We start from the raw sequence: 25,182 nt of genomic DNA, 5'->3' as shown, positions 1-25,182 counted from the left end.
ATTTTATGTACTCAACAAAGAAATAAAAAATACCCCAGATCAGGAGATTTCAAATAAAGATGGGACACCAAAAGCTGTATGTTCAGTGTAAGGCTAAACCAGGCACACGCCCACCCATGTGGAAAGCTACATGCCCCTACCTTGACACTGGTGTAGTGAGGGGTAAAAATCTTCTCTGAGATTTTGAATCACAAGCTAATACTTATGCAGGTATGTAGTCTAAAATTCCCACCACCCGTATAGTCTGAAACACCTGAAAATAACGTAAGTAGCATGCAGTTGATAGTGCACCTGGGTGACTGGCCAGAGATCATTCCTCTATGCAAGAACTGTGTCCATCTATGTCTAAAAGAATTAATTGTAAGACTATAAGAACCTTCTGATTCTGGAATGTTCCAATGTGGAGGAAAAAACATGTGCTTTAGAAATGTAATGCGATAGGGAATCAATCTGCATCTTAGTGATTTCTCCATTATGCTAAGCAGCCTTGAGAATGGTAGAAGGATTAATTGAAGATGGAGTTAATTAACTAATGTTAAGATAGAAACAAATAATGTGAAGAAGGAACAAGGAGTTACACAGTTCCTCCAAGCCTATCTTTATTCTGCTGGGTGGTACCTAGATTCTGAGACCTGGCAGATAAGGACACTCAGGTCATCTCTCCCCTTCCATGCCTGTGGGAGACATTGCATTTCTAAGAGCCTAGAACAGTGCCTGGCATATAATAATGCTCAGTAAACATTTGAATGGGTAAATCAAGGCTTAATTTTGGTAATCCTCTCTCACTTAGCTTGATTAGACCTCAGAATCCTTTGCAACACAGCAGTCACTAACAACAAACCAGGTTGGCATATGATTTGAAATCTGTTTTCTATCACTGAGGTAGGGATTTTGAGGTAGACAATAATTTGATGAACAGGAGAAAGTACCTGACTTTGAAGCCATAAAGCCCAACCTATATTTCCTATTATGTGTGAGGTGTGATGAGTCTTTTAATATCATGACAGTTTTCTTATTTGGAATAAGGGGAATAATTTCTCCCTGCCCACTTCAGAGAGTTATAAAGAGCCTCAATAAGGATAATAGATGTGGAGTGCTTTTTCAATTGAAGTGCCTAAAAAAGTGAGCTTTGTAATATTTTAGACAGCCTATTGTTTTATAAATTGAAGTGCTTAAAGAGGGATTTTAATAATATTTAAGCAGCCTATTTTGACCTCGATGTTCAAGACGATGGACTTGAAAAAGTAAAGCAAGGAGTTTCTGGTTAAGAAGATATTTAGTAAGAATTGTTACATTTGGTTTTTGGAAACAGGGCATTAAAAAGCTGGATAACTCCTACAGTCCTGAACACTTATTACTTAGAGGGCAGTGATACTGTTAAGAGGTCTAAGGCTGTTGATGGAGTGCCTGGGTGGCTCAGTCAATTAAGTTGTCTGACTCTTGGTTTTGGCTCAGGTCATGATCTCATGGTTTTGTGGGTTCGAGCCCTGCATTGGGGTCTGTGCTGGCAGTGTGGAGCCTGCTTGGGATTCTCTCCCCCTCTCTCTCTCTCTCTGCCCTTCCCCCGCTCATGCTGTCTCTTTCTCTCTCTCAAAAATAAATAAACTTAAAAAAATTATGTAAAAAAAACACAACAACAAAAAAGGTCTAAGCCTGTTGAGAAAGACTGCCAAGTTTTAGAAAGAGGTTTGTTCTGACATGTTAGATTCCAGGTAAGAGTGCTTTGCAGCCCAATGAATGTGAGGCACAAAAGATGCTAAGGATTTACGGTCTGCTGGGGTTTCTTTTCTTTAATAATACGAATTCGTATAGGAAAATAAAAGTAAAAGATTATGTGTTAAATTATGTAAGACTCCTTTCAAAATGTTTAGACATATTTCTAAAGATGTTAATAAAAGGTCACAGCTGACCTTACTGGGAGTTAGGGAGGTGATATTGCACCTTCAGGGACTGAGATCCAGGCTGACCTTGGAGGATGTGGCTGGTTAGAGTTAACATATGCAGCATGGTCAATCCATAATTCATGACCCATAATTTGACTTCTGGGTGAAAACTATGAATTTTCAATTAGGCTAATAAGTTAGAACAAAGAGGTGAATCTTAGGGTTTTCAATTTACAGATCAGAATCCTAGCATTTTATAACAGAATGAAATTTAAAGGGTGGTTTCTGGCCACTCTCTAATTAACGCCTCTATTTGTTGGATAAATGCCAGCAATTTGAGCCTATCCAAATTATTCTTATATAAGGAACTTCCATTGCCTATTATCTTCTAATAGTCTTTATGATTTTTGTTACTGGTAAGTTATGAGCTAAAGCCCATATATTAGATCTTATTTGTCACATTTGACTGTCCTATTTATTATACTTTCTCCACCTTCCCCTGTCTAGCTTATGTATGTGGAAAATAATGGTACCAGAAGATAAAATTATCCTGATAAAATTTGCAAGCTTAGACATACAAAATCAAGTTGGTTGTGACCATGGCTATATATCTTTACAATCAAGCAATGGAGTGCTTATTAGTACGTATGTTACATTTATTTTTTCTTGTCGTGTTAGAGTATCTGAACAACTGAAGACGTGCAAAGGGACCTGAAGTTAGATATCTGCCATAGAACACTTTATATGCTGTCCCTTTCCTGAAGGGGCAGATGTGTGTGGTAAGAGAGGAACCAATGACTGGCATGTTGAGTGAGCTATTCCCTTCTCAGGTTGAGTAGCAGTTTTGAATGACATTGATCTCACAATTATCAGAAACTTCCTTTCAAGGCAACATCTATTTTGTTTTTTGGTTTTATCACAAAAGTGGGTGCCTGTTTGCCAAATTTGGTAAAGACAGGTAAGTAACTGGAAGAAAATGTAAACCATTAAAAATCCTACCACCTAGAGATAAATGCTGTTAACATTTTCAGGTACTGTATATTCATTTATACATAATAACTATACACATTGAACTTCACATTGTTTTATGATGTTCTTTTCTCTCATGACAATAGATCATTTCAGGTCATTTGTGGAATACCACTTATACACTATATAAGCATAATTGATAACTTTAATTGAAATATGTGTTAAGCATCTTGATAGAAGATCTCTAGAGCTGGTATAGACCTTGGTCTCTAGGTCTCCCTAGACCAGTGATTAGGACAAATAGCTTGTTGCAAATCGACAGGATGCTGTAGATAAGGTATTGTGCTAAGGGTTATAATATTCATTGACTAAATGATTTCACATTCAGGCCTGCAATTTACCTAGGAACCATTCTTTCAACCAATCATTTGTTAAAAAATCAACTATGTGCCAGATATCATATCAAGTCCTACACATATGTGGACTTGTAAAAACAGTCTCTGCTCTAATGCAATTGCAGTCTGATAAGGTATCTAAGCGTGTACCATAAAGTAGAAAATGACATGGTACAGGAAATGTGCTGCGGTGACTCAGAAAAGGTACCTCTTACTTTAGTGGGTATTTAGGACGGTTTATGAGAACTGGACTTTGAGTCAGGCCCTGAAGGATGCGTAGAATTTAGACATGTGAGATTGAGTTTGAAAAAGCACAGATACAGACAGTGTGGAAAAATTAAATTAACCAGTAAATAGTTTGGTGGGTTGAGAACACAGAGTTCCTGGAACATAGTATTAGGAAAAAAAAGTTTGTGACATTTTTAGTAATGCTATTTCAATTTCTTTTCCTTTTAAGGTAAGGTCTGTGGAGATAAATTGCCTTCACCATTGCTGACTGAGACCAGTGAGGCCACAGTTACATTTGTTTCTGATCCAGAAAACGGTGGCAGCAGCTTTGAGCTTACATTTACTGCTGTTCAGAAGAACTCAGAAGCTGGTATCTCAGATATTTAATTCCCTGATGTTTTTATCTGATATGGGAATAAGGAAGAGGGAATGCCTTTGGCCATTCACTTTAGATTTCCCTGACACTTCAACAGGTTCAGGCTGTGGGAGTGTAGCTGTATTGGTGGAAGAAGGGATGATTCACTCTGCCAGTTATCCTGACTCGTATCCCATGAATGTAAAGTGTCATTGGTTCATTCGTGCTCCGGAGAAACACATTATAAAGGTAAGCAGCTAAGGAAGATCTTTACTTCATTGAGAGCTTAGCTGTGTTGGTTAGGCAGAACTTGCTTCATCCTGCCTATGAAACTGCCATTATGACTAGGAGCTTCAGTTTGCCGCCATATATAAATATATCAACCTACATCTGGATCTATAAATGTGCTTTGAAAAGTTTGAGCAGTTTAAGAGAATACATCGAAAAGTAGGCCTCCTTCTCATCTAACACCCATCATACCTCCTAATGGCAAGTGAACACTAGAGTGTCCCTAGGGAGATCTTCTGAGCATTTAGAAACATGCATATATTTACATTGCTTACCAATGCTTTTTCTCCTTAAAAATATCTCAAAGATCTTTCCAAATGAGTCCACAGAGCACTTTTCATTAACTGCATACATTATATTGTGTGATATTCCATAATTTCTTTCTTTTTAATTTTTTTAATGTTTATTTATTTTTGAGAGAGACAGAGACAGACCACAAGTGGGGAAGGAGCAGAGAGACAGGGAGACACAGAACTGGAAGCAGGATCCAGGCTCTGAGCTGTCAGCACAGAGCCCGACACGGGGCTTGAACTCACAAAGCATGAGATCATGACCTGAGCTGAAGCCGGACACTCAACCAGCTGAGCCACCCAGGGGCCCCGATATTCCATAATTTAAGTCAGGTCCCAATAATATACACTTAGTGGGTTTCCAGTCTTTGCCCTTACCAGCAGTGCTAGTACATTCTTGTGTCCATGTATTTGGGCACATGTGGATGTATGTGATTCCCAGGAGTGGACTTTCTGTGTCAAAGGATTTCTGCATTTAAACCTCATAGTCATTGCCAAATTGTTCTCCAAAGAGGCTGCAATTACTTACACTTCTATCAATAGAATAGGAGGGGTAACTGCCAGCCTTTTCATGTTCAGAGGGAAGCTTTTAAAGTTCATCTCTTCTCTTCCTTGACCATTTCTCTGGTTATGTTTCTAATTTGCACAGTTGGAATTTGAGGACTTTATCACTGAATTTAGCCCAAACTGTATTTATGATGCTGTTGTGATTTATGGTGATCCTGAAGAGGAGCACGAGTTAGGTGGGTAACATTCCATCTGTAAAGAACAAGAGTAGTTGTAACACTGACTGGCCTCCTTGGGTGACACAAAGTTGAATGAGAATAAGGATTTCTTATTCTGGAAACTCATGTGTCAAAAAACTTTAGCTTTAACCGATGAGCCAACAATGGATTCACCAGGAAAATTAAAAAAAATTTTTTTAATGTTTATTCATTTTTGAGAAAGAGAGGGAGCATGAGACGGGGGAGGGGCAGAGAGAGAGGGAGACACAGAATCCCAAGCTGTCAGCTCAGAGCCTGACACCGGGCTCGAACCCACAAGGTCTGAGATCAGGTATGAGATCATGACCTGAGCCAAAGTTGGATGCTAAACCGACTGAGCTACCCAGGTGCTGCCCCACCAGTAAGATTTTCTTTTAATGTTTATTTATTTTTGAAAGAGAGAGAGAGAGAGAGAGAGAGAGAGAGAGACAGAGAGAGAGAGACAGCATACGAGTGGGGGAAGGGCAGAGAGAGAAGGAGACACAGAATCCAAAGCAGGTTCCAGGCTCTGAGCTGTCAGCACAGAGCCCAACGTGGGGCTTGAACCCACAAGATGTGAGATCATGACCTGAGCTGAAGTCAGACACTTAACCAACTGAGCCACCCAGGCACCCCTCACCAGTAAGATTTTTAATAGAAACATGTAAAATTTGGAGAATGTTTCAGAATATTTGGAAGGTGAATGTGAAGTCCCAGGGAAAAAGGAAATAGTAACATTGAATACATTTTTGGCAGTTACTGAAGGTAATTTTTTAAACTCCTTTTTGTATTAAAAAGTAACCAAGAAAAGTAACTGAAAAGTATAGTAACCAAAAAAAAGTAACCAAAAGTAACCAAAGTAACCAAAACTATAGTTTCTACTTGAATCTTAAAAGTTAATTTTTGGAACTAAAACTTCAAATATACTTTCCATTTTGACCTACCAATTTACTTAGTATAAGAAGTTATCTCTTCCAGCTGTGCAGCCACTCCCTTAATATACCTATTATTGGTCCCTTAGTTAGATGTCAGTGTGGGTCTGAGACCAGGAATATAGGTGGGTTGGGAATGTTTGGATATTCAGGCAGCTGAGTGGAGGCACAATCCCCCTCATCCAGCTGAATAGGATCTGTATAGAGTGGGCTTCAAGTGAAGCAGATTTCAGGTGTTACTTACATAAAGCATAGCCACCTTCCCTTTGAAAGGAGGATACGAAGTTTGGGATTTTCTTTAGCCCCTTCGCACTGTGTACATTAAAAGTCAATTGACATTTCTATGCATGCTAAAAATCAGATGTCTTTTCTCTATCTGTAGAGTGTTTTTCTATGAGATAAAATTACAACACATAGTTATCTTGAAACTAGTGTTTCACTCCCACATACAATGGAAAAGTGTGCCTACAAACCAAAGTTGAAGAAAACCAGAATTGCTGGGAAAAAATTAGATAATGTTTTACCTCTGTTTTCTGACTTAAAACATTTTGTAACTGTAAATCAAACTTTCCTAAAACTTTTACAGCTAAACTTTGTGGGATCTTGAACCCTACTCCAATATTCAGTCCTCATAATATGCTGGTGATTCATTTTAAAAGTGATGGTGAAAATAACTTCCGAGGCTTCAAGGCTAGTTTCACCTTTTTGCTCTCAGGTGAGGATAAGCACTAGCACAGTAATTATTTTTGCTTGTGAAAATAGTTATACGGAAGATCACTTAGCCATGTTTACCTGAATTTAGGGTGCTTGAAACACCTTGGTGACAAAATATAAATGCAGATTCCTGGGACTCCTGGGTGGCTCGGTTGGTTATGCATCTGACTCTTGATCTTAGCTCAGGTCTTGATCTCAGGGTCATGGGCATGGAGCCTACTTTAAAAAACATTTTTTTTAATGTTTATTTATATGAGAGAAAGAGAGTGGCAGAGTGTAAGCAGGAGAGGGTAAGAGAGAGAGGGAGACACAGAATCCAAAGGAGGCTCCAGGCTCTGAGCTATCAGCACAGAGCCCAGTGCAGGGCTTGAACTCACAGACCGCGAGATCATGACCTGAACCGAAATCGGACGCTCAACCTACTGAGTCACCCAGGTGCCCCAAAACATGCAGATTTCTGGGGCATCTGGGTGGCTCAGTTGGTTGAGCATCTGACTTCAGCTCAGGTCATGATCTCACAGTTCATAGGTTCCAGCCCCGCATCGAGCTCTGTGCTGACAGCTCAGAGCCTGAAGCCTTCTTCAGGTTCTGTGTCTCCCTCTCTCTCTGCCCCACCCCTGCTCACTCTCTGTTTCTCTCTCGAAATTAAATGAACATTAAAAATTTTTTTAACTGCAGATTCCTGTGCCCACTCCTGAAGATTTAGGTTCTGTAGATCTGTGATGGGGCCCAGGAATCTGTGCTTTAACAAGAACCTCTGGTGAAGCTAAGAAACTACATCCACTCAATGATCAAAAAACACTTTAAGCACCTTATATCAAAAGTAGATAATTTAGATTAGAGAATGCAATTCAGAAATGAGATTGACTGTCTCTGTTTTGGGACATTTCAGGGTTTTGAAGGATTTATAGTTTTCTAGCCATTCTAGAAAATAAAGCAGCCTTTACTAAGATGGAAGGAATATCATTCCTTAAAGACCCTAGTGTGGAAAAGAATGGGTGATGTACAAAAAACTACAAATAATTTGGCAGTGTTCAAGTTTTGGAGGGAATGTTAGAAGAGGCAAGAGTCGTATCATGATGGATTCAGGGCATTCAGTTTTAGGTAGCAGAGTGATAGGATAGCCAGCTAACATTTGTTGATTACTTGCTCTGTACCAAGTATAGACTAAACATTTCACATGCATTACCACATTTATTCCTCCTTACAAACCTAAAAGGTTTATACAATGCTCTCCTTTTCACAGATGAAGGAAGAAAGTTCAGAGAGGTTAAGTAGCTTTCCCAAAGATGCATAACTGCCAAGAGGCGGAGCCAGAACCCAAACGTTGGTAGTAATGTGGAAGATAGAGACAAAGATTAGGCAGAGATTAGTGAATTTACAAGGAGAGTAGTGAATAAATCATTGTAAGAATTTATTTTAGGGGTATTCCTTGATCAGATATGCTGTGGCAAAGGTGATATATAAAGTAGAAAAATTCCAGCATGATTCTGAGGACTCTAGCTTGAGTGGCTAGGTGGATGGTAGAGCCACTAAATGATACAGGGAAACATAAGACCGTGTTGACTCTTGAAATCAATTGGTTTCATTTGAGACAAGTGGATTTGTATGAGCTTGTGGGAGATCCAGATGAATATAGCTAGCATATTCTACATCTAGAATTCAGAAAAGAGACTTGAGAAATGTGGAAGTCATATATATGCAAATGAATAGTAATAGGGTTATGAACTGTACTTTGTGGAGTATCTTGCAGGCTGGAGGATAGGATCTTGAAAATAAGACTGAGATTGAGAAGAGATGGTCATAGATTTTTTGAGAAAATCAAGAGAGTAATTTAATGAGGCCAAAGAAGGAAGAAATGCTTAAAAGGGTCAAGATACACTAGAAATTTAAGAAAAATATAACCAATCACATCTATGGGATCTGGCATTTAGCACTGGAAAGATTGCAGTAGTGAAATCAACATTAGAGTGGTTTTATGATTGACCAGGATAAGCAAGCAGGGTCAGCTAGTGTAGACGACTTTAAATATTTTCAACTAAAAAAATGTTTTCTCTGTAGACTCTTCAAACCAAGTTGGATCAACATCACCTCCCCAAACCAATCTTGTATCTTCTGCAAAACTTATTCCATATGGTGAGTTGATGGTCACGTAGTTACTACCTGTTTAATCTTTCTTCTTTGGAAAGCCTCATTTTACATTTATATAACTCTACAATGAAGAAGAATGAGTTTTACATTTAGGTCCATGAAACTTCCAGAATTTTGTTTGGGTTTGCATATACACATATAAATAGAGGGAAGAAGAAATAAGCTTTATGATTAGAAGAAAAGGGTGCAGAGAGTAATTCTTTGTCCTCATTTGCACCTGTGCAAACTTGATATTTAAAATATCTTCCTAGAATCCATATTTAATATATGATTATGCATTTTGAGGCAAAGGGAGAAAACAAAGTTTTTTGTTTTGTTTCATTTTAGCACACACTGGCAACTTTTAACTTACTTGTAATCTGAAGTATCTGGTCAAAAATTATGATCTTTCATTGTTCTATATGCATGTATTCAATATGGCCTAGATGAGCTATAATAGAAAGTTGTACAGGGAGCTGCAATAGGAGAAAATGCCACGAGAGAGAGAAGAAACAAGGATATGTATGAAGAACTTTATATGCTCTGTTAACAACAACAACAACAACAAAAATAACCCATCCCAGTAGAATGTAAGTTCCATGACAGCCAAGACTTTTGTCTATTCTATTCACTGATAGATCAGCGACACCTAAAACATCACTATCGAGAACATTGCCTGGCAGTACAAACCACTAAAATTATTTATTGAATGAATGAGTAAATATTACTCTGTAGGCCAGTAACTAAAAACCTAATTGCTTAGCAGAGTTACCAAGGCAAGCTTTTAAAATCAGATTCCTCAGAGGTGGATGTTAGGGAGTTGATATCTCTATAAAGCTCATCTGATATTTGGAAATTACTACCGTCAGCTATTGGAGGAGGTGTATGTTCTTTCTTACTTCAGTTGGGTAGGTCATTAATTTCATCCTCTCTGCTATAGGTATCTGTGGCATCCCTCCATTTAGTCTCCAGTGGCTTTCCAGAAGAACTGTAGTGGGGGAGGAAGCCTGTCCCCACTGTTGGCCATGGCAGGTGGGTGTGAGGTTTCAAGGCAGTCACCAGTGTGGAGGTGCCATCCTCAACCCAACCTGGATTCTCACTGCAGCCCATTGTGTGCAATCGTGAGTGAAATTGATGATATTTTAATAACGTACTTAGCATGTATTTATGGCCATGCCTAGGGTAGAAGTATAATTATCGAATAAAGTCATCCAGACTAATTCTAAAGCAGGAATCTTTCAATGACTTTCTATACAGCCGTTTCCTCTACTTAAACAATGTCAGTGAGGAAAATGTTGATCAAATCTTGAAATTGCTCATCTCATTTATGGCAATCTCTGATTATTATGTTGAGCACACGTCTGTTTCTCTTTAGCAGAAACCTATTGGTCTAAATTTACTGGAGCTCTCGAAAACAAAAACTTAGTCTGCTTCTTCTTTCACATAACAGTGTTCCCTATACTTGAAGATCTCTCTCACATTGCCCCTTAATTTCATCTTTAAGCTAGGGCTCATCATTGTGTTGTTTGTCAGTAATTCCAGATACCTTGCCATGTGGTACACCTCCCTTTGGATTGATTTAGTGTTGTTTTCCTTAAAATATGGTCCAAATAGTGGAGAGCACAGTAGGATAATCTACCATGTTGGTCACTGGACTACCAATGAACTAAAATTTTGCTTAACATTTTCAGGGTTTTTAAATTGTGAATTATGCCATGATATGAAAAACTGCACATGACACATATGTGTTCTAAAGAATAGTAAATGTACATATGTGTCCTTGCCACCCAGTTTAGGAAGACTCTTTACACTTCTTAAGACCCCCTAGAACCCCTGCCAAGAGGAAGACACTATGCTAAATTTTGTATTTATGATACTGATGGTTTTTTTTTTAATTTTAACATCTGTGAATCCTTAAAACTAGTACACTGTTTGGTTTTTCTTGGTTTTGATAATGTAAAAGAATTGTAGTTTCTATTTTACTGTGAATTGCTCTTATCTTAATGGTATACAGATAAGCTAGGTGCCTTTGTATAACTGAAATTAATTCATTTTCCTTCCAAACTAAAGTCACTTGTTGGTGACTTCTAGACATGGGTAGTTTTTTTTTTTTTTATTTAATTTTTTATTTTTATTTAAACTCCTCAGATGGGTGACTCAGTAGGTTGAGCATCTGACTCTTGATTTCAGCTCAGGTCATGATCTCATGGTTCATGGGTTCAAGCCCTGCATCAGGCCCTGTGCTGACAGTGCAATAGCCTGCTTGGGATTCTCTCTCTCTCTCTCTCTCTCTCTCTCTCTCTCTCTCTCTCTCTCTTTCTGCCCCTGTCCCTGCTCATGCACTTTTTCTCTTTCTCTCAAAATAAACTTAAAAAAAAAACCCTCTCATGATTCCAATGTACAGCCATGATGAAGAACCACTTCCTATCTATCTGACCCAAACTTGACCCTGCTTGCTCATAATGGGCCAGCCCCATTCCTCAAACATGCTGCATTTCCTCTGTCTCAAGGTGTTTGTGGTTGCAGTTCCCTTTGCCATTCAGGATACCACATTACATTTAGTCGGCATGTCACGTAAGGCTACTCTTGGCTCTGAGTATCACAGACTTTCCTGGTTTTTGATGACCTTCCCAGTTTGGGGGAGTACTCATCTGTTATTTTGTAGAAGGTCCCTCAATTTGAATTTATCTGCTATTTCCTCATGGTTTTACTGGGATTATGGTTTTGGAAGAGGAAAACTACAGAAGTCATATGCCACTTGAGGCATTGGGTATTAAGCTTCACCTCCTGAGTGGAAAGTGTCTACATAAATTGTTTGAAATTTTTCTGTATGGGAGATATGTCTATTCTTCCTGATTTATTTGTTAAACAATGTATTTATATCGGTATGGATTCAGGGATATTTATTTGAAAATACTACAGGGGCATCTGGACGGCTCAGTTGGTTAAGAGTCCAACTTCAGCTCAGGTCATGATTCTCCATTTGTGAGTGTGAGCCCCACATCGGGCTCTATGCTGAAAGCTTGGAGCCTGGAGCCTGCTTCAGATTCTGTGTTTCCCTCTCTCTCTACCCCTCCCCCCCCTTCTCATGCTTTCTCTAAAAAAAAATAACAGGGGCGCCTGGGTGGCGCAGTCGGTTAAGCGTCCGACTTCAGCCAGGTCACGATCTCGCGGTCCGTGAGTTCGAGCCCCGCGTCGGGCTCTGGGCTGATGGCTCAGAGCCTGGAGCCTGTTTCCGATTCTGTGTCTCCCTCTCTCTCTGCCCCTCCCCCGTTCATGCTCTGTCTCTCTCTGTCCCAAAAATAAATAAATGTTGAAAAAAAAATTTTTTTTTTAAAATAACATTAAAATACTACATATCTATTTTGTTGCTCAAATTTTTCCAGCTTTGACCAGTGTCAGCTCTTTCAGGGTCACCTCTTATCTTTTTGACATGCCCCTATCCATTTGTGACACTACAAAATGCTCCAGGTTTATCTGATGTATTCCCTCCTCAGTCCTAGAACCAGTCATTTCTCCAGTGAGCCCTGGTCTACTTTATTGGAGAATGGTATGAGAAATCAAGGTCTAAGTGGTGCGTGTACTAGTTGCTACTAGGGTGTTATTGCACTAGGTCCTCTCAGCTGACAGAGCTAGGAAATATAGCTATGGTTGCTAATCCATTCTGTAAATATAGCTATCTTTCTGTATCTATATTAAGCTAAACATGAGTTCATGTGGATGTTTCCAACTCAGTCCAATACCATTCATTCTAGGCTTTCCTTCCCTTGGAAATGCCCATTTTAAGTAATTCTATCAGAATTCATTTTTATGTATCATGGAAAAGAAGCCTCAATAGTAGCTGATTAATTAGTAACAATTAATGTCTTAGAAAAGACAAATATTAGTATTGAAGCTCGAGGCACAGGCGACATTTTGGCAGATTCCCTTGTCAACTAGTGTAGTCTGTTCTGGGAATTTATGTGATTAACCAGACACCTTGCAGCAAGATACAGACCATAGCAAGACCATTCTTCACAAAGGGGATATTCAAATTAATGAGTCATTTGAGATTAATAAACACAGTCAGCTGTAAATGTTTGTGAACCACTAAAGTTGACCACAAAAGGAATTTGTATGCAATTTCATTGGTGATTTCTTGATTTCTTAAAAAAAAAGAAAGGATTTTTGTAATAGTAATGCTTGTGGATAAAGGCACTTAAAGAAAGTTATCAAGTAAAATCTAAATACTCTCTCCATTTCATGAATCCATTCCTCCTCTTTAGAAGTGATCAATACTAACAATGTTTTAATTATCTGATTTCCCACTAATATTTATTTTTTTAATCTGATTTATTTTTTTTTTTAATTTACATCCAAATTAGTTAGCATATAGTGCAACAATGATTTCAGGAGTAGATTCCTTAATGCCCCTTACCCATTTAGCCCATCCCCCACTCCGACACCCCCTCCAGTAACCCTCTGTTTGTTCTCCATATTTATGAGTCTCTTATGCTTTGTCCCCCTCCCTGTTTTTATATTATTTTTGTTTCTCTTCCCTTATGTTCATCTGTTTTGTCTCCTAAAGTCCTTATATGAGTGAAGTCACATGATATTTGTCTTTCTCTAATTTCACTTAGCATAATACCCTCCAGTTCCATCCATGTAGTTGCAAATGGCAAGATTTCATTCTTTCTGATTGTTGAGTAATACTCCATTGTATTTATATACCACCTCTTCTTTATCCATTCATCCATCGATGGACATTTGGGGTCTTTCCATACTTTGGATAGTGCTGCCCTAAACATGTTGATATAAACATTTCGATAGTGCTGCTATAAAGTGTCGATAGTGCTGCTATAAACATGAGGGTGCATGTGTCTCTACGAAACAGCACACCTGTATCCCTTGGATAAATACCTAGTAGTGCAATTGCTGGGCCATAGGGTAGTTATAGTTTTAATTTTTTGAGGAACCTCCATACTGTTTTCCAGAGTGGCTGCACCAGCTTGCATTCCCACGATTTCCCACTAATATTTAAGCACACGGTCTATTTTATAGTATTTGTATATACCATATATATTATTTTTTGCACAAAACATTGTGCCTTATATTTATAATGATACAGAAAATGTCTGTGTGCCTCATTTTTTCTTTAACTCTTCATAGTTGCCTGACTTATTTCGCCAGAGAAATGTCTTTTTGAAGCTATTCCTTGGAGTATATGGCTCTTTACACCAGAAGTGTTTGATAGGCCAGAGTAACAAAATTGGTATGTTCCACTCATACTCTGCCTTTGTGGGAACTCTGCAGTGGATTCCTTCATGGACTTGTTTCTCCCGGATCATCTTCATTGACTTGGTAGACACCCAGGGCCCCATCCTCTGTTGAAGGGGGCTTCCACATATCCAAATCCATTGATAAGGGAAGTTTGCCATGGGGGATAAGCCAGCTGGGGAGATCTGCAAAGTGTGGGAGCTGAAGTAGACATCATTTTTGCTGAAGGGCACTAGGTGCCAGCCTATTTCACAGTGTTGGGTAGCACTCCAAAGACATTAAGGATAACAGCAACGCTGGACCACCTCCCATGGCTTCGCTGGCACTGGTTGCTCTTAATATTAGTTTATTAGTTCTCAAACTTTAGCATAAACCAGAATCACCTGGAGGGTTGCTGAATCTATAAGTCTGGTGTGCAGCCTCAACATTTGTGTTTGTAAGAAGTTCCCAGGTAATGTTCCACAGTTAGGGAAAACTGGTATTTTTCTTTTGCTGACTTCACACTGGTCTTTGTGCTCATTTGGGAGTTTTACTGTAGGGAACTAAATTCACTTTGCAATTCTACATTGGAATCTTTCAGTCTTAAAGACTAAATTTTTCTTAAAGACCTAAATTTTTTCAGTTTCAGCCACTTTTTTTTTCCTGTAATTTAGCAGTAATTATTTCTTCTCCCAAAGCAGTAGTGGCATATGTCCTATTGTTGGATTGGGGCTAAGACCCTAAGGATATAAGAAATGAAATTTGATTGTGCGCAAGGGGGGAGATAGGATGGAGAAATCTATCAGTTGCTACTTAGAGCTATTATCCTACTGTTGGAAAAACTCAGACTCTGTTCCCTCATAACATGTATGTTGTTCTGTCATAACAATTTTTTTTACACAGTGTTCTACCAAATTAAAGGAAATTTGATGACTGTGCACATAAAACTTCACTAGAAGTTGTGATCTACGTTATCAACTATACCATGATTTTTATAATTTCATTCCTTTGTGCACGCTATCCTCTATTTAAAGAAGTAGAGTGGCTTTAGAAAATAAGTTTCTTTACTATCAAGTAATAATTTAGAGGGTGACTTTGAAAATAAAGTTTAATCCTTCAGTTAGAGTGCATGGCAGATAATAACACTGATAATGGCTACCATTATGGAGTCATTACCATCTGGAAGGTATTTGCCAAGCACTTTACCTGAGTAGGCTCCTTTAATAAGTCATATTGAAACACATGAATAAGTCAGACTCATCATGCAAGGAATTGAAATGAACATGGTTAAGACTAGACAGAAGATGCCCATGTATATGAAGAAACTTTTCCTTTGAATAAAGCATATTGAAAAAATAATTTCAATAACCTTGCTTTTCCTAAGGAAAAAAGTAAATTTTGGAAAATTAAAGAATCTCCAAGCTGAAGTGATAATATTTGTGACAATTGAGGGACTCTTTCCTCACATATTTCTTCAGCTGAAAATCTTGATGTGGCAGATTAATGGATATTGATTTAAACTTTTTTAAAACATTCTTTTGAAATATATCAAAAGGGTGCAAATGTCAAGTTTATAGTTAGAGGAATTTTCACAAAGTGGGCACCCATGTGACTAGTACCCACATCATAAGACAAAATATTGCCAATACCCAGCAGCTCCCTATGTTTCTTCCAATCATCATCTTCCCAAAATAATCCCATAGGTGCCATAGGTGAGTTTTACCTGTTTTATGAACTGATAAATTTTTTAACCTCTGTTCCATTAATTCTGGTGATTTGCTAAAAGAAAACAATTTGAGATGTATTCCTGTAAGATAATGTTTGGCTACTTTTAACAGTAAAACATAGGCCAGAAGCTATGTCATTATGTATTCTTAATATCACTGTGAAATGAAAATAAGCTATAGTTTTTCTTTTTAACTTTTCAACTTAAAAATAGTGTTTGGTGATATTTGGTAGGGGCTCCAAGGTCATTTTATTGCCAAAATAAAGGGGCGGGATGCATCACTAAGAACTCTACAGGTAGATCAGGAGGTGTGGTGTACCTTCCCAGGCAGGAGATCACACAAAGGCACCAGACAGGGGAATAGTGGCATTTGGCTGAGCTAAACACAGTGCGTGTTGGTAGAGCCCCATGGGGTTAGATCAAATGGTAAAAAAATGACTCCTCATGTCAAACTTTTCTTGTTCTTTCTCCAGGAAAAATAATCCACTCTTCTGGACCATTGTTGCTGGGGACCATGACAGAACCCTGAAGGAATCAACTGAGCAGGTGAGAAATGTTTTGAAGGGTCATTCTGCCTCTATCCTAAGTGTTATCACATGCTGAGGAATACCTTTAGCTAAAATATGTAATTAGGTACCCATCTCCTAGTGTCCCTATACAGTTACCGGATGTATCAACATTTAAAGATACGATCTGTGGAGCCCCTGGGTGGCTCAGTTGGTTAAGCCTCCAACTTCAGTTCAGGTCATGATCTCACGGTTTGTGAGTTGGAGTCCCGTGTCGGGCTCTGTGCTGACAGCTCAGAGCCTGGAGCCCACTTTGGATTCTGTGTCTTCCTTTCCCTCTGCTCCTCCCCTGCTCATGCTCTCTCTCTCCTTCAAAAATAAACGTTCAAAAAATTTTTTTTCAATAAAAAACATAAAGATATAATCTGAGCTCACGATTACATCAGAGAATTAAGTGAGGCAGGTCAGGAAATGTAAATTCAAGTCTGTGTACACAGGTCCACATAGCCTGCTTTCTCCGGGACTGTCCTCAGAAAGTTCATGGCCTCCTGCAAATTACAAACACAGATTGCCCTTTTCAATTCAGTACAGAGCCACCTTCATTGCTGATGCATGGCAATACAGAGATTGAAGGTTTATTTTGGACTATTATGCAAAGAAGTAGTTTGACTCATTGACTTTATCTTGTAATTTGCTTGCTCACCACTGATACAGGTGAGAAGGGCCAAGCACGTTGTGGTGCATGAAGACTTTGATAGCTGGAGCTTTGACTCTGACATCGCCCTAATACAACTGAGCTCTCCTCTGGCGTTCAACTCCGTCGTGAGGCCGGCGTGTCTCCCAGAAAGCACGGAGCCACTCTTTTCCTCTGAGATCTGTGCTGTGACTGGATGGGGAAGCATTAGTGAAGGTGAACATTTTACTTTTGCATAAAAATTATTGCCAGTTGCTAATTTAAAAAACTTGGCATGGAAATGATGTCAAGCAATACCTGCTTTAGCCTTTCTTCTCTCTGAAAGAGAGAACCCATGTTTTATTTAGTCATAGGTGATTAGAGAATGAACTGTTTTAAATTTTTTTTTTCAACGTTTATTTATTTTTGGGACAGAGAGAGGCAGAGCATGAACGGGGGAGGGGCAGAGTGAGAGGGAGACACAGAATCGGAAACAGGCTCCAGGCTCTGAGCCATCAGCCCAGAGCCCGACGCGGGGCTCGAACTCACGGACCGCGAGATCGTGACCTGGCTGAAGTCGGACGCTTAACCGACTGCGCCACCCAGGCGCCCCGAGAATGAACTGTTTTATAGTTTTCCTTCAGGGTGACTTATTATAGGGACGTTAGATCTGTAAAGAGCCAAATAATACGTTTCTTCGTCTTTGCAAGCCATACGTTCCATGTCCCAGTTATCCAACTCTGCCATTGTAGTGCAAAGCAGCCATAGACATACACATCTAACAGAATGGATGTGGTCGTGTTCCAGTAGAAGTTTATTTATGAAATTTAAATAAAAAATTTTTAATGTTTATTTGTTTTTGAAGGAGAGAGACAGAGTGTGAGCAGGGAGAGGCAGAGAGAGAGGGAGACCCAGAATCTAAAGCAGGCTCCAGGCTCTGAGCTGTCAGCACAGAGCCTGACGCGGGGCTTAAACCCACAAACCGCAAGATCATGACCTGAGCTGAAGTCAGATGCTCAACCGACTGAGCCACCCAGGTGCCCCTGAAATTTAAATTTCATATAATACTCATGTGTCGTGAAATATTACTCTGGGGCTTTTTAGAAGCCATTTCAAAGTGTACACATCATTACGAAGAGGTCTGGGGATGGGGCTGGCACAGAACTGGTCTGCTGGCTGTGGTTTGCTGACTGCTGGTCTAGATCATAGAGTTCTTAAAGCCACAGCAAAATACTGGCAGATCTGAACGTGTTGATGTTTGCGTTTTGCCTCTTTCCACTGTAGAAAATGGTTTCCTTGTACATTTTCCTTGTGTTTGTGTGTCATTTATTTGGGATCTGCTTGTCTGTGAGCATAGCTTTACTGTGCCACCTGCAGCCACTCTGCATGTTCCTCAAACCTGCCCAACCACCAGATGAGGAGGTTTTATCCTCCCCGTGTTGTAAATGAGGATATTATAGCTCAAGAGATTTAAGTCACTTGCTAAGATCCCATAACTAGTACTTATCAAATCTAGGATTTAAAATCAGCGTGGTTCTCCTCTTGCACTGTTGGTGGGAATGCAAATTGGTGCAGCCACTCTGGAAAGCAGTGTGGAGGTTCCTCAAAAAATTAAAAATAGACCTACCCTATGACCCAGCAGTAGCACTGCTAGGAATTTACCCAAGGGATACAGGAGTACTGATGCATAGGGGCACTTGTACCCCAATGTTTATAGCAGCACTCTCAACAATAGCCAAATTATGGAAAGAGCCTAAATGTCCATCAACTGATGAATGGATAAAGAAATTGTGGTTTATATACACAATGGAGTACTACATGGCAATGAGAAAGAATGAAATATGGCCCTTTGTAGCAACGTGGATGGAACTGGAGAGTGTGATGCTAAGTGAAATAAGCCACACAGAGAAGGACAGATACCATATGGTTTCACTCTTATGCGGATCCTGAGAAATTTAACAGAAACCCATGGAGGAGGGGAAGGGAAAAAAAAAAAAGAGGTTAGAGTAGGAGAGAGCCAAAGCATAAGAGACTCTTCAAAACTGAGAACAAACTGAGGGTTGATGGGGGGTGGGAGGGAGGGGAGGGTGGGTGATGGGTATTGAGGAGGGCACCTTTTGGGATGAATCCTGGGTGTTGTATGGAAACCAATCTGACAATAAATTTCATATATTGAAAAAAAAAGCAAAAAAAATAAAATAAAATAAAATCAGCGTGGTTCAGCTGATACTTTTTGGTGCTTTTTCTTTTTTCTTTTCTTATTTATTTTTTTTTTTTTACATTTAGAATAAAGTCTGAACTGCTAGCCTGACTTGGAAAACTCTGTGATTTGGCCTCCACTTACCTCTCCAACTTCCTTTCCTCCCTGTGTCCGCTTCAGGCATTGTGGCCTTCTTTCTTCCTCTTCAACACAAGACTTGTTCTGCTTTCTGAAGCTTGGAACACTCTTGCTTCAGTCTTCTCCCAGCTGCCTCCTCATCGTTCTGCTCGCAGCTCAGAATGGCACACCCTCCTCCGATCACTTTGCTGCCTCAGGACTGCCCTTCTGTCACATTTGCACCACCCAGTTTTATCATTTCATCACACACGATTGTACTTTGATGTTAGTGTATGTAATCATTCTCCACATCTCATCCGTTAGAATGGAAGCCTCGTGGGGGCAGGTGCCTAATTCTGCACTCTCCTCCAGGGCTACCGATGCACCTAGCATAGAGTAAGTGCTCAGTAAATTTTTTTTTGACTGACTGGCTTCCAAGACCTTGAATAAATGTGCCCATTCTCTGACACCTTCAACCGTCACCACCTTCGTGACCACCAGACAAGTGAAAGGCGCTTACTTACAGTCTTATGAAAGGTGAATTCATTCTTTCAATCTGAGAGAAAATGAGTTCTTAATTTTAAGAAATGGTAAAGACCAGTGGCAGGAATGGTCCCTAAAAAGAGGATTTCAAAAATCATTAAATTTATTTATGTATTAGATTGATACATTAAAAAGCACGAGCTTTAGAGTCCAACCTAGGCTTAAGTGCTAGTTTTGCCCCACATGTGCTGTGAGATCAGATTTTCAAAACTTGTGTTTTTTTTCATGTGTGAGGTCAACGTGATCATATATGTGAACAACCCACCTCACAATGTTGTATTATTGGGTTGGAGTAATATTAAGGTACTGTAAAAATATAAGATACTTGCTAATACTAAGCTTTTTTAAAATTAGCCATGAATCCAAAGTGATAGAATAAGTCATGCAGAATACATGTTAATACAGTCCTGCCTGAAGGTCAGTTATGAGAAGTATTGTAGTGTTCATTGTTAGCCTTATAGCCTTCATTTTAGTCCTTTATAACATTTTTTTAATGTTTATTTTTGAGGGAGAGACAGACACAGAGCATGAGCAGGGGAGGAACAGAGAAAAAGAGAGAGAGAGAGAGACAGAATCCAAAGCAGCCTCCAGGCTCTGAGCTGTCAGCACAGAGCCTGACGCAGGACTCAAACCCACGAACTGTGATATCATGACCTGAGCTGAAGTCGGATGCTTAACCGATTGAATCACGCAAGCACCACCATTTTTAGTCCTTTCAAATTGGAGTTGAGATTAGTCTCAGTGACAATAGAGGAAAAGGGGATATGATTTTGGTTTATATTAGGAAGTCTTATAAATATGTTCTCACATTTATAATATATTTTTATCTGTAAATATACCATTTAAAATATATAATCATATACATCCTATACAACACCAATTCATATCTTGCTGAATTTTTCTTTCTGAATTTTTGTGTAACAATGTTTGAAACACTAACTTTTAAATCAAAAATAAACTAGAAAAAAATGCTTCTGGTTTTGTTCTTTTGATAATGTATTCCTTTACCAAAATGCCACATTTGGGAAATAAAGACACCCTATGTGACACACATTTTTTTATTAACATCAGCTCAGGCCAAACTGAGTGATGGCAATTACATTACTGCAAAGGAAGTCTGAAATTAAATATGTCTTTTTAACATAATGTGTTGTTTACTTCATTAAGAAGCTGTATTTCTGAATCTGTTTCTTAAGCAGGTGGCGGCCTCGCAAGGCGCTTGCAGCAGATTCAGGTGCTTGTGTTAGAAAGAGAGGTCTGTGAACACGTTTACCGCTCTCACCCAGGAGGGATCACAGAGAGGATGATCTGTGCTGGCTTTGCAACCTCTGAAGGGAAGGATTTCTGTCAGGTGAGATGACTCTGATTTTGCAAAGGAAGATTCAGGGTCATCTGATGGAGACTCTCCTTAGGAGACATGCTCAGAACCACAGGTAACCATTACAGCCTGTGCCTGATAGCATCACACCACACCCTTCCAGGAACGCCAGTAGGACAATGGGAAGAGGGAGTTCCTGACTCCACACTTGCTGAGATGGAGAGAGGGCCAGAAAGCAGGTGGGGACCGAGGAGCCCATGAGAACACAGGGGACAGCAGCACTGCTAACTGGCCTGCAAGAAGGAAGATGTGCTCAGAGAGATGTAAGGCTGTGGGAAAAGAGAAACAAGCAGAGAAGGATTCTAAGTCAGTGTATCCTACTTATGAGTTAAGGTTTTTAGTTTTTTAATTTATTTTATTTTTTAAACCTTTTTTTTCTTCAATGTTTTTATTTATTTTGGAGAGGGAGAGAGGGAGAGCATGCACAGGGGAAAGGCAGAAGGAGGGGGACAGGAGATCAAGCGGGCTTCGAGTGCTGTCAGCGCAGAGCCTGATGTGGAGCTCAAACTCATGAATCCTGAGATGATGATCTGAGCCAAAGTTGGATGCTTAACCAACTGAGCCACCCAGGTGCCCTGTTTTTTTACTGTTTTGAATTAATATTAATATCTCCTATGTACTCACTCTTAATTTTCAGATTAAAATAAAATAATCGTGAAGAAAATGAGAAACTTTGAAGAAGTGTTATTCATACGTAGTGGAAAACAAATCACAAAACAATAGTTTAATTTCAGTGATATTTAGAGGCAAAAGCAGTGCAGATATATATTAACATGTCAGTTGCACAAGCATGCTATTGGCAAGTTCAAATCAGCTAAGGAAGACAGAATATGGACAAATGGACTGTAAAACATCAGCTTTAATATCCAAGAAGCGACTTGAGGAATGTGACTTTAGACATACAACCAAAAAGGATTTCTAATGGTCTGTAGCCCACCTTCAGTATTCAGTCTGGATTTGAGGCAACCCACTGATGGGAAAGTTGGGGGTCTGCAGGGAAGATGTACTTCTCCAGGTCTGTCATTTCATACTGGTCTAGAGTGCAGAGGGAAGAGAGGATATGTCTCTAGTCTGTGCTGCTTTTTGATAGTCTTTCCCCTTAATCAAGAAACATGAACCAATGGGAGAAAACTGGGTGTTAATCTAGATGGAAGTCTTTCCATGTGAAAATGTGAGGTGAAAAGGAAGAAAGTTCCCTCTTAACACTATCAACAGATGGTAGTTAAACACTTTTGTGGTGGCAAGTGCTACTTAGATTCTGTTTTCTAAAAATTTTTTTTTTTAGTGTTTTAATTTGCATTCCCCAGAAGCAGACCCTGAGACAAGGATTCAGGTACAATGGTCTGTTTAGGAAGTGCAGCTATCCCTGGTCAGAAAGTCTGGAGGGCAGTATAGGGAAGGGAAGGCAGGAAATGGAAGATGTGCTATTAAGTCGGCTCCCACAGTAAGGGGACTGAGCTTGATCCTGCAGCAATGCAAAATACAGCACGTGTGGTCCCATCTGAGGGGTGAGGGAGCCGGACTTGCTCAGAGTCATAGCTCCAGGGCTGCTGGGGGAGGAGTCTGTTAATTCCTCAGGACTTTACACACTTCTGGCCTGTCTCTTGGATGCAGTGGAGGAGAGGAACAGCCCTCAGGCACAGGGCCGAGATGGCGACTGGAAAACTTGAGAAATATGGGAAGGGCACTCACAATGTCTGCCAGAGGACAGAAATGCCATGTTATAAAAATCAAATAGAAAAGTACTCTGAATGAATGTATTTATTCTTCCCCTTTTGAGGGATGGTTTTCGTCTGTGCTTCGAATCAAGGAAATCACAAATGGTTTCTTTGTCTCTGTCATGTTTGACAGTATCTGACATTAAGGGAACACCTTATTTTGTATCAAGAGAGCAAAGGAGAACTAGGGAGGGAATTAGGTCCATGTCAGAGGTGACCCAAATATTGTGGCCTCGGTGGGCATGTATTTCAGCTACATCAAACTGTCACTTTGCATCATGACTGAATTTGCTGCCAATACAAGGGGAGGAAAATAGAGGAGTTGAGATTCTGGCTAATAAGTGGGACTAGTTAAGAACACTAAATTACTAACAAGATGATTGCAGAAACGTTGATGATATGGACTCAAGCATTTCTATCAGGTAGTTGATTTTTATCCTCCTGTGTATGCTCAGAGGTAATGGACTTACTAATGTGATTTCTCATCCAGGAAGGTGAGCTAGAATGTTGGACTGCAGAGGCACGGAGTTTTGGCGACCCAGTGTAGAATCCTGTGCTTCTCCGCTCACAACACATCTTAGATAGTTTTTAAAATTTCAAATTCTTTGACCTCAAAGTCATCTCTGTCCTCACAGAGTGGTGTATGTCCTGTTCCTGCTGATTTTCCAATCTATTTCATACTTCTCTTGCTGACATATTTCAGCCACACTGATTACTTTCTGACCACACAACTTGCCTAACTTGGGGCCTTAGCCCAGATATCAATTCTGCATAAAATGCTATTCTTCCTGGTTTTTGAAAACCCAGCTTCTTCTCATCTTTCATGTATCCACTCAGATGTTATTGAAACTACATGCACGTACACGTGCATGTAAGCATGCACAAATACCTGCCTTTATTCTCTACTATTCTAAATATTTTCTTTTTTTTTTTTTTTTTAAATTTTTTTTTTTCAACGTTTATTTATTTTTGGGACAGAGAGAGACAGAGCATGAACGGGGGAGGGGCAGAGAGAGAGGGAGACACAGAATCAGAAACAGGCTCCAGGCTCTGAGCCATCAGCCCAGAGCCTGACGCGGGGCTCGAACTCACGGACCGCGAGATCGTGACCTGGCTGAAGTCGGACGCTTAACCGACTGCGCCACCCAGGCGCCCCATATTCTAAATATTTTCTTTATAGCTGTTATCACCATCTAATTTGTTGATACTCTCTCTTGCTCCAAATGCCTAGTTCACAATAGGCACTGAATATTTTTTTCAAATAAATAGATACCATTTGCTGATTGAATATTTACTGTATGCTAGGCCCTGTGATAGGTATGGGAAATAAAAGATAAATTAGACAGGCTCTGGAATGTTTGTAATTGCCTGAAAAATTGTGTATTTCGTATGTATTGGTACTGCATGAATAAGTTATTTAAGGAAAAAACCTGACTTGACACATCACACCATTTCAAACTCGAAGGGGTCGTCAGTATATATAACCTTGTTTCATAAGGAAAAAAATTAGACCCAGAGAAAATGTTCATTGCTCTATATTATAGGCTAGGGAATCTATCTCCCTATTCCCACTTTAGGATTTCTTCTGTGAGATTCTTCATAGAAAATAAACTGCTATATCAAATATATCATCAACTCAGTTTATTTTATGAGGAGACAAAGGATTTAGTTTGATTCTAAGTACACTTGTGTCAAAAAAAAAAAAAAAAAGAGGGGCGCCTGGGTGTCTCAGTCAATTAAGTGGCCAACCTCCACTCAGGTCTTGATCTAATGGTTCGTGAGTTTGAGAACCTCATCAGGCTCTTCACTGACAGTGCTCGCTCTCTCCCCCTCCCCTATTTGTGCATTCTCTCTCTCTCTCTCTCTCTCAAAATAAATAAATTTTTTAAAAAAGAGGGGCTGATTGAAAATTAGACTTTCTTTTTTTTTTTTTTTAATTTTTTTTTCCAACTTTTATCTATTTTTGGGACAGAGAGAGACAGAGCATGAACGGGGGAGGGGCAGAGAGAGAGAGGGAGACACAGAATCGGAAACAGGCTCCAGGCTCTGAGCCATCAGCCCAGAGCCCGACGCGGGGCTCGAACTCCCGGACCGCGAGATCGTGACCTGGCTGAAGTCGGACGTTTAACCGACTGCGCCACCCAGGCGCCCCGAAAATT

At 39.7% G+C, this 25,182-nt stretch overlaps 1 protein-coding gene across 1 annotated transcript in view; it reads left to right on the top strand.

Moving 5' to 3' along the window:
* The window catches only part of OVCH1 (ovochymase 1), an 85,808-nt gene that overhangs the window by 17,399 nt on the left and 43,227 nt on the right, over positions 1–25,182 (top strand). Inside the window, exons 10-18 of the mRNA XM_032593776.1 lie at positions 2,391–2,524; positions 3,705–3,845; positions 3,949–4,079; positions 5,058–5,151; positions 6,670–6,798; positions 9,868–10,048; positions 16,362–16,434; positions 17,109–17,304; positions 21,127–21,278. Of these exons, the coding sequence (XP_032449667.1) occupies positions 2,391–2,524; positions 3,705–3,845; positions 3,949–4,079; positions 5,058–5,151; positions 6,670–6,798; positions 9,868–10,048; positions 16,362–16,434; positions 17,109–17,304; positions 21,127–21,278 (1,231 nt within the window). The remainder of the gene's footprint in view (positions 1–2,390; positions 2,525–3,704; positions 3,846–3,948; positions 4,080–5,057; positions 5,152–6,669; positions 6,799–9,867; positions 10,049–16,361; positions 16,435–17,108; positions 17,305–21,126; positions 21,279–25,182) is intronic.

Source organism: Lynx canadensis, chromosome B4 (genome assembly GCF_007474595.2).
Source record: "Lynx canadensis isolate LIC74 chromosome B4, mLynCan4.pri.v2, whole genome shotgun sequence".
NCBI lineage: Eukaryota > Metazoa > Chordata > Mammalia > Carnivora > Felidae > Lynx > Lynx canadensis.
The sequence above is the reverse complement of the archived record's forward strand: the minus strand, read 5'-3'. Positions and strand labels throughout refer to the sequence as shown.